The 17,761-nt window shown below is 43.2% G+C and overlaps 1 protein-coding gene across 1 annotated transcript in view; it reads left to right on the forward strand.

The window, feature by feature from the left end:
* The window catches only part of LOC126470929 (uncharacterized), an 82,786-nt gene extending 66,489 nt beyond the window's left edge, over window positions 1–16,297 (forward strand). Inside the window, exon 4 of the mRNA XM_050098956.1 lies at window positions 16,082–16,297. Coding sequence (XP_049954913.1) covers window positions 16,082–16,297 — 216 coding nt within the window. The remainder of the gene's footprint in view (window positions 1–16,081) is intronic.
* The last annotated feature ends 1,464 nt before the right edge of the window (window positions 16,298–17,761 follow it).

Here is a 17,761-nt window from a genome sequence, read left to right on the forward strand (position 1 = left end):
TACTCCCCACTGCCCTTTCTACTCAATGTATGGTTTTACGTTTGACACATGGTGTAGTCCTTTTGATTTCTTCGATCGAAGAGTTTCCACTTCTATGGCGTTTTCATGGGGAATCTTCCTTATCCGATACGGGCCGTTAAAGAGATTAAAAAATTTCTTGCAGACACCTGACCGTTTGTTAGACAGCTTGTGTGATCTGATAAGAACTTTTTGTCCTACATGAAACACTGTTTTTCTCACGTGTTTCTTATACGCCTTGACTCTGGCTTCTGCTGCACGCTTGATGTTGCGTAAAGCTAAGTCAACAATTACGTTCCGGCGTAGTCTCGGCTCTAGTGGCCAAGGCACCACCTCTTTGATTTTGCTTGGGGGCTCCTTGTTTTTTAGCACAGTGATTGGCGGAAGCTTTGTTGACGTATTAGGCAACTCATTAATTATGTTCTGAAATCCTTTTAGGTGTATGTCCCACGATCGGTGATCACGACTGCAGTATAACCTACATAATTTTCCTAATTCACGCATAATACGCTCACTGGGGTTCGAGCTGGGGTGAAAGATATATATATATATATATATATATATATATATATATATATAGGTTTAATTCTTTTTCTTCGAAGCATCCGCTGCCAGTATTGCGATCTAAATTGTGGTCCATTATCCGAGATAACCCTTTTCACGCTCCCAACTTCATGCAGAAACTGCTTTGCAAATGCAGTTGCCACTGCCCTTCCTGTGGCTCGCTTCAACGGAGTCAGACACACAAACTTGGAGGTTAGCTCTACCGCTACGAAAACATATGCAAAACCTGCTTTAGATCGTATTAGTGGCCCAAATAGATCCACGGCCGCGAGGTCACAAAGTTTGCTTGGTATTATCGGGTGCAATGATGCAGCATAAGTCACTGTGGCCGCCTTTGCTCGCTGACAAGGTCCGCACACTCTAAGTACACCACGAATACGCCGTAGCATGTTATTAAAATAGCATGTCTCTTTCAGTTTTTCACAACATTTCTGTGCTCCAAAGTGACCATAACTCAAATGTATGTACCATATAATTTTGTTTACGAGTTCCTCCGGAATCACCAACACCCATCTGGAGTCGTCCGGGGCTCGTTTCTTGAATAACATTCTATTGCGCACTAAGTAGTACTGGCCTATTCCTACATTCTCCTTGTCCTCCCACTTCTTCTTTATATCTTTCAATACTGCGTCCTTATCCTGTTCGTCCGCTATACTTCCTAAAGAGGTGGTAACAAAATTCTCGAACGCTACATTCTGTAAGTATAGGATGCTAAAATTATTTTCACCGAGTTCCCTTTCTTCTGTGTGAACCAAACCTATAGGAATGCGCTATAAAGAGTCAGCAATTACATTTTTCTGTCCAGGAATGTATTCTACAGTGAAGTTATATTCCTGTAGGTATAGTGCCCAGCGTCCTAATCTCCCATGCGTGATTTTTGTGCTCATAAGAAATTGGAGTGCACAGTGGTCAGTGTACACCCTGGTGGTCCTCCCAAATAAGAAATACCTAAATTTTGAGAATGCCCAAACTATCGCGAGTGCTTCGAGTTCTGTCACGGAATAATTTTTTTCACATCGACAGAGCACCCTGCTCCCAAACGGGATTGTTTTCCAAGTTGTAATATCATCATTTCCTTCCGTTTTAAACAGTACCGCACCTAATCCTGACAAGGAACTGTCCGTCATTAAACAGAATTCTTGTGTCAGGTCGGGATGCATGAGGATGGGAGCCTCTACCAATGCCTTTTTCAATTTATAAAATTCATCCTGTGCCTCTTGATCCCAGACCCACAAAGCGTTCTTCCCTGTTAGACCACATAGACGGGGTGTACCAAGTACACTAAAATTTATAAATCGCTTATAAAAATTACACAGGCCTAAGAATGCTCGCAACTGTTTTTTATTTGTCGGCATTGCACACTCCGCTATCGCCGCAATTTTCTCCGGGTCAGGTTGTATTCCATTTGCTGAGACAATATGGCCTAAGAATTTTATGTTCTCTCGTCCGAACTGTGACTTATCTAAGTTGACTGTTACACCTGCCTTCTCAAAAACATCCAGTAGTCTGTTCAAAACGTCATTATGGTCCTCCCACGACTTTTCCGCAATTAATATGTCATCCACGTAAATTGTCACTCGCTGTTTCAAATCATCAGGTAAAATGCTATTTAATCCCCTTATAAAAGCAGCTGATGAGACGTTTAGTCCGAACGGGAGACGCCGGAATTGGAAACAATTTCCGTAACACAGGAACGCTGTATATAATCTGCAAGATGGGTGTAGCACGATTTGCCAAAAACTCGAACGGAGGTCGACAGATGATAGTACCTTTACCCCGTGGAAACGTTGTAAGAGTTCCTCAAGGCTCTCAGGCCTGTCCGTTTCCGACATAATAATTGTGTTTATCTGTCTCGAGTCTAGCACCAAACGAACTGAGTTGTCGCGTTTTGGCACGACAAGCAAGGGTGAGTTTACGAGCTTACTGCCCGCTCAATTATTCCTTGTTCTAACATCTTGTTTATTTCCTTCTCCACCTGGGCTTTATACGCCACGGGAATAGGGTATGGTCTAACAGAAAACTTCTGATGGTCACGTACTCTGAATTGGTACGTAAAACCCTTAATAGCCCCCGGAGTCTCAGAAAATACCCGTTCATGATTCCTAAGTAGGCAATACAATTTCTCCTTTTCCCTGTCCGTGGTTCTGACACCCGCGATGCTCTTTCTCAGTGCATCAGCAAAAGCAACATCTTTCCCCTGCTCACCAGACGTAGAGCACGACTCACTTACATAGTTCACGAGTAGCTCCAGTCTGGGTTGCGACTCGGTTTGAGCTTGAAATTTTAGGCAACTAATTTCTGACTCTGCACGTAATATGCATTCATCAAATACTAAATTCATTGGCTGATCCCCAACTTGAACTGTCATTACTCCTCCACCCATGTCAATTACTGCATGGTGGGCATTCATGAAGTCATTTCCTAAAATCATTGCCACATTCAGCATTGGGAGCACAAAGAAGTTGTACTCAAACTCTCTTCCTTGGCAGGTAAAATTAAGCCGAGTTTGCCTTCGGATTTCTATGCTCTTACCGTAGATTGCGCCCTTCACCTTTATTCCTCGCACTTGAAAAACGGGCCAAGTCCCTGTCCCTTCGCATTTTTGAAATGCTGCCTCGCTTACTATCGAGAAAGGGCTTCCAGTGTCAATGACACACTTAAAACATATTTCGTTTACTGCAACTGTCACGACTGGATTTATTCCCGAAATTTTAGCACTCGTAGTTTCTTGCAACAAATCCTCTCTAATATCTTCCCTCTCTATATACCGTATGCACTCCTTTGCCATGTCGTTCATTGGTTCCGATTGGGCGCCTTCTGCGCTGATCGTTTGTCATTGCCGGTTTTGTTCATTTCCATTTGCTGGATTATGTCTAGGGTTAGCTGGCCGAATTTCAACATCATGAGGTGCTCCGCCTATAGTCCTATTCCCACCGTGTTCACCGTAGTATCGATTCTGGTTGCCGTAACTGTTCCGTTCACGATTCTGTCCACGTCCTCGATCATTTCTGTTGTTCCACCTGTGTTCGCGACTGTTACCCCAGTTTCTATACGGCCGGTCCCGATTATTGTTTCGTTCGCTTCGCGACGACCAGTCACGCCGTTGATTAGTAATACGGCCACGACTGCGGTCGCGCTGCTGTGCCCCGTAATAACTTTGTGCCTGATTAGGCGGGCATTCTGCTGTATTATATTCCAACTCTTGGAGAAGTGTTTTAAACGTTTCTACGTCCTCTTTGCATCGTCCCGCAAGAATGACGTGCCGCAAGTGCATCGGCAATTTGGTGATGCATATCCTAATTAGTTCCGCAGGCCCGTATGGGTCGTATAAAAATTGATTTGCCTGCAGCATGTGGTCGAATAGGCGTGCAGGGCTGCCGAAACCAGACTGGTTCAAATTTGGCAGCATAATTATGCCATGTTTGACCCTGTCTTGTGCCGCTTCCGACCAATAGGCGGAGAGAAAGGCTTGTCGAAACTCCCGAGTGGAGTTGCAGTGACGCGCTGCCGACCTCATGCGACTCGCCGGTTCGCCTTCCAAATAGCCACACATATATTCTATCTTATGTGAACTTGCCCAGTCGGGGGGAAGACAAAACTCAAATTGCTCGAGCCATGCACGTGGATGTATTCCTTTTTGCGAATTTCGGAATATCTCAAACTTTCTTACTGTAAGGAAATGTTTGAAATCAAATCCCGGCATTTCCTCCTGTCGAGGCCCTTGAATGTTTCTATTTTTCTCATGTCTGCCCCTCAAATTACATTCTTCCCTGTCGTCAAAATCTCCCTCGTGGCCGGAGTCCCTCTCTGCACTGTTCGTACGGCTATTTTTAGTGCTATTGGCGAGTTCGGAATCACACGCCATGCGGTTTTCCAGATGCGCCACGCGTTCTTGTAACGCTAAGGCTAATGAAGACGGTGGGGTGAACAAATGATGATATGATGATAAAGAATTGATGAAATAAAGGCAGCGGAAACAGGAGAATCCCGCGAAAACATGCCGCGAACCTGTTTTGTTCACTACAAATGCCATTTGGATCGGCCGGGATTTGAATTTTTTCGGATAATACGAAGTATTTACTCCTAGAAAATTTATGGAAATACGGAGCAATTCATTGCAATTACAATGGTGTAATATTGCTACATGAATTGTGCTATGCTGAAATCGGGTGCTAATAGTAGAATAAAAGCGGGTTAAAAGCTGTGAGCTGTCTGGGGAGGTTAATCTTGTATTACTAAGCAACTGTTTCATCAGGTATCTAGTCTAAGTTTACCAAATTCCCAAACAGACTAACATTGATTATAATCTTTTACAGTCATACAACAACCGGTAATATATCTATATATATATATATAAAGGAGAATTTAAATAAAAAGAAAGAAATCAGTTTATATTTGGAAATTTATTTTAAAATTGTTCATTGAAATTTCAGCATATTATACGTGAGTTATAACCGAGCTGGTGCCTTGTTTAAGGATTGTAAAAATGTGAGATTTTAATCTTACGGAACACATCAAATATGGAGCCAAGATTGGGAGACTGCATACAACCCTGCATTCACAAAACAACACCCAAAGAACGTTGAAACATAAGCAAGGAGAAATTAACCACAACCAACAGATTCAGTTTTCACCCAAAGAAATTACGTTCGTAACACAATCCTGTCCGTCATGTAATTACCACACACTGGTATACTAAATTCATATTAACTCTTTGTAAAATCTTCCCAAAAGGAATAGCTGAAGGCTACTTTGATGATTACACCACATGCTCCACGTGGTCAACTTGGTTTACAGAAAGCGTATAACTCCACAGTAATTTTGATAATTAAAATAAATTCGATCGAAAAGCAATTGACAAAAGAAAAACCTTGAACTGGTTACTAACGTCTTATTATTAACCTGATGGGTCAAACAGTTATATAAGCACGTGGTACTGGTCTCGCAAAGTACACTCCACGTGGGTTGAACATAAAGAAAAGCATAAAGAAAAGTTGTTATATTGTAAAATATTGTCAAGACGAGACGTTATAATCACACAAGCATTCACATTTAAGATTGATGAACTTAGTTAGAGTTACTGATCAACACGTGGTTCCACTTTACTCACAAAGTAGTAACAAAGCAACAACCGGAAAATAATATGAACTTCACACGAGAATTACACTACGCTGCAATTTAAGATAGCATTAGATATTTTAGAGCTAAATCTGAAATCAAGGTATTAAGTTTTCAGTTAGGCTGAACTTAAGAAATCCATTGTACTACGGACTTAGCAGACACGCGCTTAGCCGGAGATCTTACCACTTCAGACGCTCGCCACGGTCCCACAGCAACTGCCTACTACCGAGCGTGCTTCCTGAGGGTGGCTCACAAAGACAAACGGAAGTGGCCAGAGGGGCAGCTTCCTATACCAACATGACAACGGACGGACAGAACCATACTAAGGATAGAAACCTCTCTGCTTTAAGAAAGCGTAGCTACCTGTTCCGACGTTGGTCCTACTGTTCTCTAGCAGACAGCCTTGTCTGCTACCCTCAAGCATGCAACTACAAACACATTTGATCATTCATCCTCTCACACAGAAGGGAAGGGGGATGACAGTATCTTATCATATACAGTATATAACAGAAAGCGGATGTAGGTTCCGTATGAGACTGTGTGACATGAATTACATATAAACTGTGTTTTAAAGTGTAGTAGTGTGACAGATCGTTCTTGTTTATGTGTAAAAGTAACACGTTCCACTACTCAGTCTCCTCCCAGATAGTCAGAAACGCCACAGTAAATTTAGGAGAGGAATTTACTCCATAAATGACAACAGATTTAAGAAATTAAACATGAAAGGAATCCAACAGAGACCTTTCAATGGAAAATGAGTTATGTAGATATATAATGATGAATAATGTGTTGACTAATGTACTGCAGATTCTGATTTATAATAAATGAATTTTATGAATATTTAACAGGCGTTTTTTGTTTTTAAATACCAAGATCCTGGTTTTGAAGAGAATGTATGTTTCTGTATTCTCCTGTTTTTCATTGCACATAATTTCCCTCCCTAGGGCCCTAGTAATAACGAGTTGCAATGCGAGGGTCTGATGAAGAACAATATTAGTAGCAATCAACGTCTTCGCCAGCACACGTATGACCGTGTAGGTGTCAGGCGACCGGGTTCCGTCAGGTCCCAACTCGGGACAGTTTCCGGCGTGTCGTTACCTCCTTGCCTAGCGGATTAGTGTTGCCCCACTCAACTCAAAGTCCTTAGCGTCCGGGCGTCCTCTGTCAGATGTCAGTCGCTAGCTGGAGAGTAACATCGATGTGTGGGGTCAGAAACATTTCTCGTATCCGCCATTCGGTCATTCTTTATCTATTTGCTTACTTTTTCATCTGTGTTATCGATATGGCTAATGCACGTGCAAAATCATCGTCAGCAAGGAGGAAGAGATCTCATCCTGTACATGAAATGTACAATTATGACGAAGGTTTCGGCGAATCAAAGTGTTTGATTTCTGACTGTACCTGCCGAGTACCGGTGAATAAAACTTATTTCTACACCCATTACTCCATTATAATGCTGGCCTGATTTGTACATTAAATGAGATACAGCATCTGATCGAGCCGGCCCCAAACGTAATGCCTGATCGTAAAACTAATTTAATGTTCCCATTTAGGTATGCCAAAATTTGTTGTTATACTGTTTTTAATTACTGTAAACACAGTATAGAGACTGTCACGGCTGTTACTCTGTAGGGTCCAAACATAATGGAGAGCGTTTTCGAATTAAAAAGAGCAGATTTTAGAAACTTAACACTTGTGCGCCTGTTGCATTATTAGAAAGAATACCACGTGGGTAGTTCTACGCATCTACGCAATACTTTTTAAGGATGTTACCGACAGTCTATTGCCACTTAACCTCATCAGAATGGCACTTACATTACTTGATTTTATTCATAGGTTCGTAATAAAGGAATCAGAAACCTTTACGAAGTTTGACGGAAACCTTAGTTTCAAAGAGAATGTCAGCTTACTCTGGGTACCTTGAATATGAAGCTGACATATTTATTTCGAACTGTTCATTTAACACACCTATAATTCGCCAGCTGACGAGCTTTTTCGTCCAAGGTACAGTACAAACAAGCATATACTCCAATTTCACCTCCTTACCTGTAACTTCATTTTGAATATTTCTTACACGTGGGTGGGTGACCCGCTCCCACACCCATCGCGATCTTGCCATAATGTCATCAACTGACGCTTAGTTAGGATTATATCTATCATATATAAACAAAACTAAATGATCCCAAATTACTGATCGAAAATCCCGCTTTTACAGTCTTCTTTCGCCATGTATTGCACGCTTTGAACCACTTTTTGACGTATCCGAACGAAGCGGATTTGTTAACTGTGAACATGTGTGGCAAGAATATGGCTAAGTAAGTGAAATATATTTGTTTACTGGATTTAAAAGCGTACCACTTCCAATCAGTGAAATTTTTTGCCGAAAAAATGGTATGTCATTGATGTTTAATTCGAACCTTGCTTTCCTGGGGAAGACACAGTAGAAATCTCACGAAACACATCCGAAGATGCAACAAAGACACTTTTCAAAGGCTGCAAGAAAAATTGGAAAACCAGCCTCCAAACAAGAAGTGCGCAAGGAAGGGGTCCTGAAAGGCGTCAAGATGTCTGGCTCACAGCTGGAAACGCAGTGTCGGCGTTTGGTGACGGAACAAGGACACGCGTGCATCCTTCTGGACAATGACGCCTTCCAAAAAAATCATATTACCAATGATTGAAGCAATGCCAGATAGGTAAGCAGATCTTTACATTTTTCCTACAGAAGTTGAAATGCTAACACCTACAGACAGTGCATCCCATAACCGATTTCCGTGCATGATTGAATACCGTCTGCTTGTCGATATTTAGTGGCCTATAGCTTATTTGTGTTACAGCCGGCGTGACACACGGTTGCAATTATCCCTACATTCATTTGTTATTGCAAAAAGAAACCATTAAGATTGGAATAACTTTATACCGTCGACCGTATAAAAGGTTGATTAAATGTAGATAAAATATTGATGATTGTAATGTTAGCCTACATTGCGGATGTTTGTAAAACACTGGTCGACGTAATTTACTCCGCAAACAATTAAAACAATTTGGAACGATTTTATACCGTCGGTATTCAGTGAGAGTAATTTCTGCTTGTTATATGTGTAGCGTCGCAACAGTTGACAATACATTCCATAGACCAAACGTGGCTAACGGTGAATGTCAGCGCACGAAGGATTGGCATGTGAAGGGTCTGGAGCGAGGAGGCGGCGGCGTGGTGGCCAGAGTTCATGGCGTAATACAATGGTTATTCGGAAAGTAAGGAACGATCGGTCGTGAAATGGAAACCACAGTGAAAATCCGATGAAGTCTTGCACAGGTCTGTCGGGCAGTGTTTCTAGTATACCGGTCGATCGCGTTACGTCCTTCGTTTTAGTTCTGAGCACACAGGGAGCACATAAATATACCTAGAACAATAGTGTCTCCAGCTAAGTACGAAGGCCTGGTGAGAACTTTCGCCTGAAGCTATGCAGCCAACATTATGTAACTGTTGTGCGATTTCTTCTTCAAGACAATTTTCAGCCGCATTCTGTAGGGGCAATGAAGATGCTCCTGCACCGTTTTCAATTGGAAATGTTTGATTACCCACAATACAGCCCGTAATTCTCTCTCTCTGAATTTCATCTCTACTCACATGAACCGCTGGCTATGAAGACAACATTTCGGCACAGACAACGAGCTGTAGGCCAGCGGAGAGAATTGGCCGTAAGCACTGGTGGCTGCCTTCTATAACGAGGGTACTGGAAAGTTGGTACCACGCTACGACAAACTTCTAAGTGGGATAGGCGACTATGGAGATAAGTAGCAGGAAGTTGTAGCTAACTCTTGCAAATAAAACAGTTTTAATTTTCACTGTGGTTTCTATTTCGCGACCTACCGTTCCTTACTTTCCGAATAGCCCTCTTATAATATCATTGCGTCTTCACCATGCACGGCTGTCAATGGTTGCCTGTCGCCATAGTGCCATGCATGGAAAGTCTCCTTCTTGGGGGTTGCTCGTGCCTGCTCATTAGGAGCGACCGCGGGATTGGCGGGGAGCTTGCATTTGCAAGGCTGGTTATCGTGAGGTGGTCCTAGGTAAGGTGAGGTACATTCACACGGAAGGGCGTGCCATCTGGGGGAGTCTTAGCATTGTATTAATGTTTTTGTATAAGTGATTGTACATAGTATCAGTAAATAATTCTTTTGTTGCAAATAAATTGTACAAACTGACGTAAAATATGAATCACTCTAGCCACCACGTCACAATGTTAGTTGAAAATAGTAAAGGCCAACGATTCCCGTGGTTGAAAATATATCGTACACTCACATGTTATTGCAGAAAAAGTATGAAATGTAAAAATGTTTAATACCTGGTTAAGTATTCGTCCTAGACGGAAAAGTAAAGAATAAAAGTTATGTATTCTTTTATGATGAACATTGTACAACTTTTGTTTCTAAATTCTTTATTTACAGTATATATTATAAATATCACAACAGAAGGTTCAGAAAACTGTCTAAAAAGATTGCTTCTTATAAAATAATCTGATTTATTGTTTCGATTATTATTATTTTACCTAGTCTACGTCAAAGTTTTTTTTAAATAGATCTGTTATACGCATTTTTTTAATATCACAGATCTCTGAAATCGTCTGTACTGTAGATAACATCGATTTTGTTGTTTTCGTAGGCTCTGCAAAGGAAATTGCGCAAAGTTTAGTGTTTCTTTAACAGTCTAGAGTTATTATTTTTGCTTTCTGTGGTAATAGTTTTTGAAAAAAGAGAATAATGATATTCTGTGACTTTCCAGGGTAGTCGTGAATTCGGCAACCATTCCTCCACTGATTCCGGAGCTTGCTGCCGCAGTAAGAGCAAAACTAATCCAGGAACTGAAGTGCAGACTGGTCTCTTTAAAAGTCGACGCAACATGAAAAAACTATCCATATTTTCTAGGAGTAAACATTCACTACGTCAAGGACGGGAAGATTGTAGTTAGGACGCTGGGGATCGACGAACTATTCGATAAACACTTGGGGGCCAACCTCAAGATGGAAATTCTTCTATTGCTGGATTGCTTCGAAGTTCTTCTCGAAAACGCAATGAGTTTCACAACACACAACGGGGCTAATATACTGACGGCCATTCAACTTTTGTGTGAAGACATTCCTACGTTGGAAGCCTGGGATGAAGATTGTTCATTGCCTGAGCTAGTACGCTTTGCGAAAATTATCCAGACCCCCAAAAACATACGTTTTTCATATTAGGTGCATTGTGCTGACACCTACTGCCAGGTACTCCATATCAGCGACCTCAGTAGTCGTTAGACATAGTGACAGAGCGGAATGGGGAGCTCCACGGAACTCACGGACTTCGAACGTGGTCAGGCAATTTGGTGTCTATTGTGTCATACATCTGTACGCGAGATTTCCGCATTCCTAAACATCCTAGGTTCACTGTTTCCGATGTGACAGTGAAGTGGAAACGTGAAGGGATAAGTACAGAACTGACAGAGGCCGCCGACAATTGAAGAGGCTCGTAATGTGTAAGAGACAGACATCTATGCAGACCATCACACAGGAGTTCCAAACTGCATCAGGATCCACTGCAAGTGCTATGACAGCTTGGCGGCAGGTGAGAAAACTTGGATTTCATGGTCGAGCGGCTGCTCATAATCCACACAACACGCCGGTAAATGCCGAACGACGCATCGCTTGGTGTAGGGAGCGTAAACATTGGACGATTGAACAGTGGAAAACGTTGTGTGGAGTGACGAATCACGGGACACAATGTGGCGATCCGATGGCAGAGTGTGGGTATGGCGAATGCCCGGTGAACGTCATCTGCCAGCGAGTGTAGTGCCAACAGTAAAATTCGGAGACGGTGGTGTTATGGTGTGGTGGTGGTTTTCATGGAGTGGGCTTGCACCCCTTGTTGTTTTGCGTGGCACTATCATAGTACAGGCCTACATTGATGTTTTAAGCACCTTCTTGCTTCCCACTGTTGAAGAGCAATTCGGGGATGGCGACTGCATCTTTCAACACGATCGAGCACCTGTTGATAACGTGCGGCCTGTGGCGGAGTGGTTACACGACAATAACATCCCTGTATTGTACTGACCTGCACAGATTCCTGACCTGAATCCTACAGAACACCTTTGGGCTGTTTTGGAATTCCGACTTCGTGCCACGCCGCACCGACCGACATCGATACCTCTCCTCAGTGCCGCACTCTGTGAAGAATGGGCCGCCGTTCTAGAAGATACCTTCCCGCACCTGACTGAACGTATTCCTGCGAGAGTGGAAGCTGTCATCATGGCTAAGGGTGGGCCAACACCATACTGAATTCCTGCATTACCGATGCCAGGTGTCCGGATACTTTTGATCACATAGTGTATTTGAGGGGCATCACCACATACCCTGCAGTTTGCTGTTGATGACGGAATCGCTGCGTTTCCGTCCTTTGCATAGGACGACATCGTCGCCAAAGTTCGCTCTTTAGCAAAGTGCCTTCGAACTACAACGGTCGCCCGTCTCATACGAAAACATCAACAAGCTCTACCCACGTTAGATACCAGCACTGCATGGGGATCGTCTTGCAATATGATGACGTCGGTGAAGAGACTCAGAACTTTTATTCGCAATTTCTTTTTTCAGAGAAAAAAATGGTTCAAATGGCTCTGAACACTATGGGACTCAACTGCTGAGGTCATTAGTCCCCTAGAACTTAGAACTAGTTAAACCTAACTAACCTAAGGACATCACAAACATCCATGCCCGAGGCAGGATTCGAACCTGCGACCGTAGCGGTCTTGCGGTTCCAGACTGCAGCGCCTTTAACCGTACGGCCACTTCGGCCGGCTTTTCTGAGAAAGGTGGGGAGAAGTGCGATCTTAGCGATACCGAATGGGGCATTGTCGACAGCGCTATAGCCGCCCTAGAGCCCATCAGAACCACAATCACCGCCTTGTAAGAGGAGGGGTTGCTCTTGGGAGATGTTTATGGACTTTTGGTAAAGTGAAAACTTCGCCTTGACAACATGCCAGGTAGCGATCTGGCGATGGACTTGAAAATAGTAATGGATAGCAGAGATCGTGCCCAAATGTATGAAAGTGGTGAAGTGAAATATACGGCATGTTCGATTACCCAAGTTTCAAGTCGGCCCTCTAAATGGATCCCCGATTTTTTTCGTTCCTGGGAGAAGAAGACGTGGAAGCTGCTATTTTTACTTATGTAAAATATGGTTTAAGATTCAGAAGGTGATGAATACCGAAACTGGCAACGAAGAAATGCGACAAGGTCCTGTGGTGGATGACGAATCCGATGAAGAGAATGGCGAACTTCAGCGACTGCTGGCGGAGGAGAATGCCCAGTGACACAAAGCCCCGAGCAAGTGCAACCGAACGGCTTTGTATATTAAGATAAAGTTCTGCAGTTATTTCTAAGTTACGAAGCAATTCAAGAAGAGCGAAAATGTTCTCCAATACCGGCAGGAGCAGCGTTTAGTATAACCAGAATTGTATGCACTTGCTTGTGTCGTTCTCGCTATCCGGCATCACAGTTGAGCGTGGAGCAGCTATTCTCGTGCTGAATCCAATAATCCAATGACGTACAAAGTTGGCGAAGAACACGTGAACAACGTTTTGTTCCTCCACAGTAACAAAGATATTGTGCGGGATATCTTCCTTGATCCCCATTAACCACATCATCTTTGTCTTCTGGGGAAAACCAATGATATTCTCCGTTCTCCGATTTGGAATCTGAGTCGTCGTTGATGGAGATAGCTACCGATACTACCAGCACTAAAGTTAAGCCATATATGTTGCATGATACTTGCTTTCAGCAAATCCTTGGCAGGCATTCTCAACTTGAAAAATGGACCTGTATCTTTTGTGAAAGACGCCTACGACCGTTTGCATGAGCAAATATCACTACAAAATTTGTGATTATTGGTTAACTTTAAGTTGAAAGTTTGAATAACTTAACTGGAATGGTAACGGAAATAGGACGTTGCTGTGAGACAAAGAATTTTGTATAACAACAACATTTTATTTAATAAAATCATGAAAATAATTCCTTGATTACTCACTTTACTTAATGTTACGGTTAAATGAAATGCTGGCCCGTCATCAGTGATACAAAAAATAGCAATTGTATGCAACCTGACTATATGTCCTTACTAAGATGACTATAGGAGCCATCACGCAGAGCGTCTATACTCACCAGAGACTCAGCAGCGAATGCCTAACAGTCTCCCCTCGTCTGGGGTCCACACACGGCGGCCGGAAAGGCTCAGAGAGTCTGCACAGTGGCTGATTGCCAACCTAACGGGCCCTGCTAACGCGCGGAGAACTTACGTCTCTCTGGTGCAGTGCAGTCGCACTATGCTTGATACAATGGTTGGCTAAACTGCATCTCCACATTCAGATAACCCACAGCAGACAGCCCACGCATACGTCAGCAGACGACCAGCATTCACATTTGCAGACTATACTAAGAGTGAAACTTCCTGGCAGATTAAAACTGTGTGCCCGACCGAGACTCGAACTCGGGACCTTTGCCTTTCGCGGGTAAGTGCTCTACCATCTGAGCTACCGAAGCACGACTCACGCCCGGTACTCACAGCTTCACTTCTGCCAGTATCTTGTCTTCTACCTTCCAAACTTTACAGAAGCTCTGCTGCGAACCTTGCAGAACTAGCACTCCTGAAAGAAAGGATATTGCGGAGACATGGCTTAGCCACAGCCTGGGGGATGTTTCCAGAAAGAGATTTTCACTCGGTAGCTCAGATAGTAGAGCACTTGCCCGCGAAAGGTAAAGGTCCCCAGTTCGAGTCTCGGTCGGGCACACAGTTGTAATCTGCCAGGAAGTTTCATATCAGCGCACACTCCGCTGCAGAGTGAAAATCTCATTCTGTATACTAAGAGTGACAATATAACATAATTCCGGATTAAAATTCTGTGAGTGTCGGAAGGGCACCCAGGTGTGTTTTGAGCATGTGACTCCTATAACAAGCCATGTAGCGGCTCACATGGAGCCGTTACATAACCTTCCCCTTCGGAGAAAAAAATGAGCAGTAAGTGTAGTTGCTTTGGACGGGCATTTTCAAACATTTTTTTAATCATAGTGGTAAGTGCTGCATCATTTAAATATATGGTTGAGCATTAATTTTAAGTACGCAAAGTCCTGATCATCTAATATATACAACTTAATATATGGAAATTATTAACTGTTAACAAATTATTCTCCTTCAGTGTATACCGACATAGCCCTAACGCGGTAACGTATAAGCCCATGCCCTTCTGAAACATTATTGCGCAAAACATACATGATTTGACTTAGCATTTAAACTGAACGCAAGTTATTTCATGTATTCCCTAGGCCAAGCGTTCCGTTTTAAATGTTATGTAAATGAGTGCAATTTTAAAATTGTTACCAAAGACATGATCATTTTCTACGTTTTAAACATTCAAAATCTCAAGAATCTTTCACATGTTCGTGTACAAATACGTACTTCTCATAAAACATGTACGCAAATCGATAATCAACGTTTCAGCACTAAAATTATTAGTAAGTGTGTTCTCCTTTGAAATAATCTACAAAACAAAGGAAAACATATAAAATTTTTAAACTTGAAAAATTTAAGCAAATTTAATGAGAAACTTAACCGAGTTCAGTTCATACAACATTCTCCAGCTTATTTTGGCACGTCATAAATATTTTCCCTTTTTTCCAAATTGGCAAACAAATATTATTGAAATTTCTGATATTATCATATAAAGTCGTTAAAATACTTTTAAGTTTCATTACTGAACTTTGGATTAATGTGGTAAAGTTATTTCTTTAACATTGGTTTATGTTTTCTTCGGTTAGGAAACAAAAGATCCGTTTGAAAGTAGAATTTCAAATGGTTCAAATGGCACTGAGCACTATGGGACTTAACAGCAGAGGTCATCAGTCTACTAAAACTTAGAACTACTTAAACCTACCTAACCTAAGGACATCACACACATCCAAGCCCGAGGCAGGATTCTAACCTGCGACCGCAGCAGTCGCGCGGTTCCAGACTAAAGCGCCTAGAACCGCTCGGCCACACCGGCCGGCTAAAGTAGAATTTCCTTTTCGCTACAACAATCACAGATTTTAAGAAATCAGTCTCTATCATTAACATACGAACATTTTTGAAAAATTACATAAAGATAATATAATTGTAAAATCAGGTCCGCTGTAAAAAATAAAAAATAAAAAAAACGCTCTACCTTTGTTAAATACGTGACGCTTTCGAGCACTTTTATACGCTTCACTATTGGGCTTGGGGCATTTGGAGGACATCTGTGTTGGGCTACCTGCTGGGCGGATGGAGAAAACTTGTGCAGGTAAGGACTGTAGACTGCCCCTCTGTCACGCAGATCAACTCACTCCTTGCCTCTGGCGTCTCCCTCACCATTTGGCAGCAGCTCAACGGGGCCTGTGGTGCCCCGAGTTTACAGCCGCAACAGGACACGGCTGCACGTGTTTCCGCTTCAGGTGAGCGTCGACCTCCAGAGCAGGATGAACTCACCTCATCTGTCATCGCCTCTTGCCGCGTCGCGAGTGCCTGGACCCACCTGGCTGACATCTTATAGTAGTGTGGTCTTATCAGCAAATGTTGTGCTGACAACCGTTGCTCATGACGTCACCCCCTCGGTAACTTCATTCCCCTTTCTTCCTTCAGAAGTCCCGCCATGCCCGACTCTGGTGGTAAGTCTGACACGTCTCTTGATTCGGTACTGCAGACACTGTGGGTGTTATGGTGTTGCTAACACGTCACCACTTGTTGATTTGGGTTGTTTTGCGGGAGGAGACCAGATAGCGAGGTTATCGGTCTCATCGGATTACGGAAGGATGGGGAAGGAAGTCGGCCGTGCCTTTTCAAAGAAACCATCCCGGCATTTGCCTGCGCCCGTCCCTCTTCTCTTATCCATCCTGCCGCATCGCAACGCCTGACCTAGGGTAGCCCGGCTCGCCTCTTGCGGTCGCTGCAGTCTTCAACTTTGTATTTGGCAGCGGCTGCTAAGCTGGCAGCGCGTCGCCTTTACTTGTCGTCCGTACGCACTGCCCGTGACTATTTGACGTTTCTACGCGACTCCCCCAGTGTTGGGGGGCGTGTCGCCTGTCAGTGTGGGCGCTCGGCAGGTGTGGGTCACTACCTCTCGCCACGCCCCTGTGCTGCTCGTCCTGCTGCTCGACCGCCTGGAGTGGCCGCCGCTTGCGCCGGGCGGTGGGGAGGAACCACGTTGTCGCCTCCGGCGGCCGCGGGCAGCGTCCGTCAATCGGGGAATTCCAGACGCGTCCCGCTCGCCCCATCGTCAGCCGCTAACCGCCTTCGCCTGTAGCCTCCACTTTTCGCAGCTGCAAGCTGCTTCTTGACGGGAATCTGTGCTCAAGGGAACACTGCTCTTAATACACCCTTCGTAATAATTTTCTGACATTTATCTCTCCGCCGGCCGAAGTGGCCGTGCGGTTCTAGGCGCTGCAGTCTGGAACCGCGAGACCGCTACGGTCACTGGTTCGAATCCTGCCTCGGGCATGGATGTGTGTGATGTCCTTAGGTTAGTTAGGTTTAACTAGTTCTAAGTTCTAGGGGACTAATAACCTTAGAAGTTGAGTCCCATAGTGCTCAGAGCCATTTGAACCAACTTATCTCTTCTCAATGATTCTTAATATTATGCCTTATGGGTGTTAAGTTTAAAATTATATTTACGGTGGATTGTGATTCAGCCGACTATTACGTAAACAAATACTCTATCACTAATTTACAATAGTCTTATCTTAATCATTCCCTCAATATATATATATATATATATATATATATATAACGACACTTGAAGTATTTTTACTTAATGGTAAATAAGAAATAAATTGAACTTTAATTCCACGAATCGTTTATCGATGCTTTGTGTGTCCTATCAACACTGTTTAGGAAGCTAAAATATCGAGTATGAGAAGAACCCACTCGTTTCTTTACACTCTCGTGTCATTCACTCCTCAAATTTCACATTCTTTTACACATATACACAACGCATACAGGCCATATTGACTAACTACGC

The sequence above is a fragment of the Schistocerca serialis genome, chromosome 3 (assembly GCF_023864345.2).
Source record: "Schistocerca serialis cubense isolate TAMUIC-IGC-003099 chromosome 3, iqSchSeri2.2, whole genome shotgun sequence".
Classification (NCBI taxonomy): Eukaryota; Metazoa; Arthropoda; class Insecta; order Orthoptera; family Acrididae; genus Schistocerca; species Schistocerca serialis.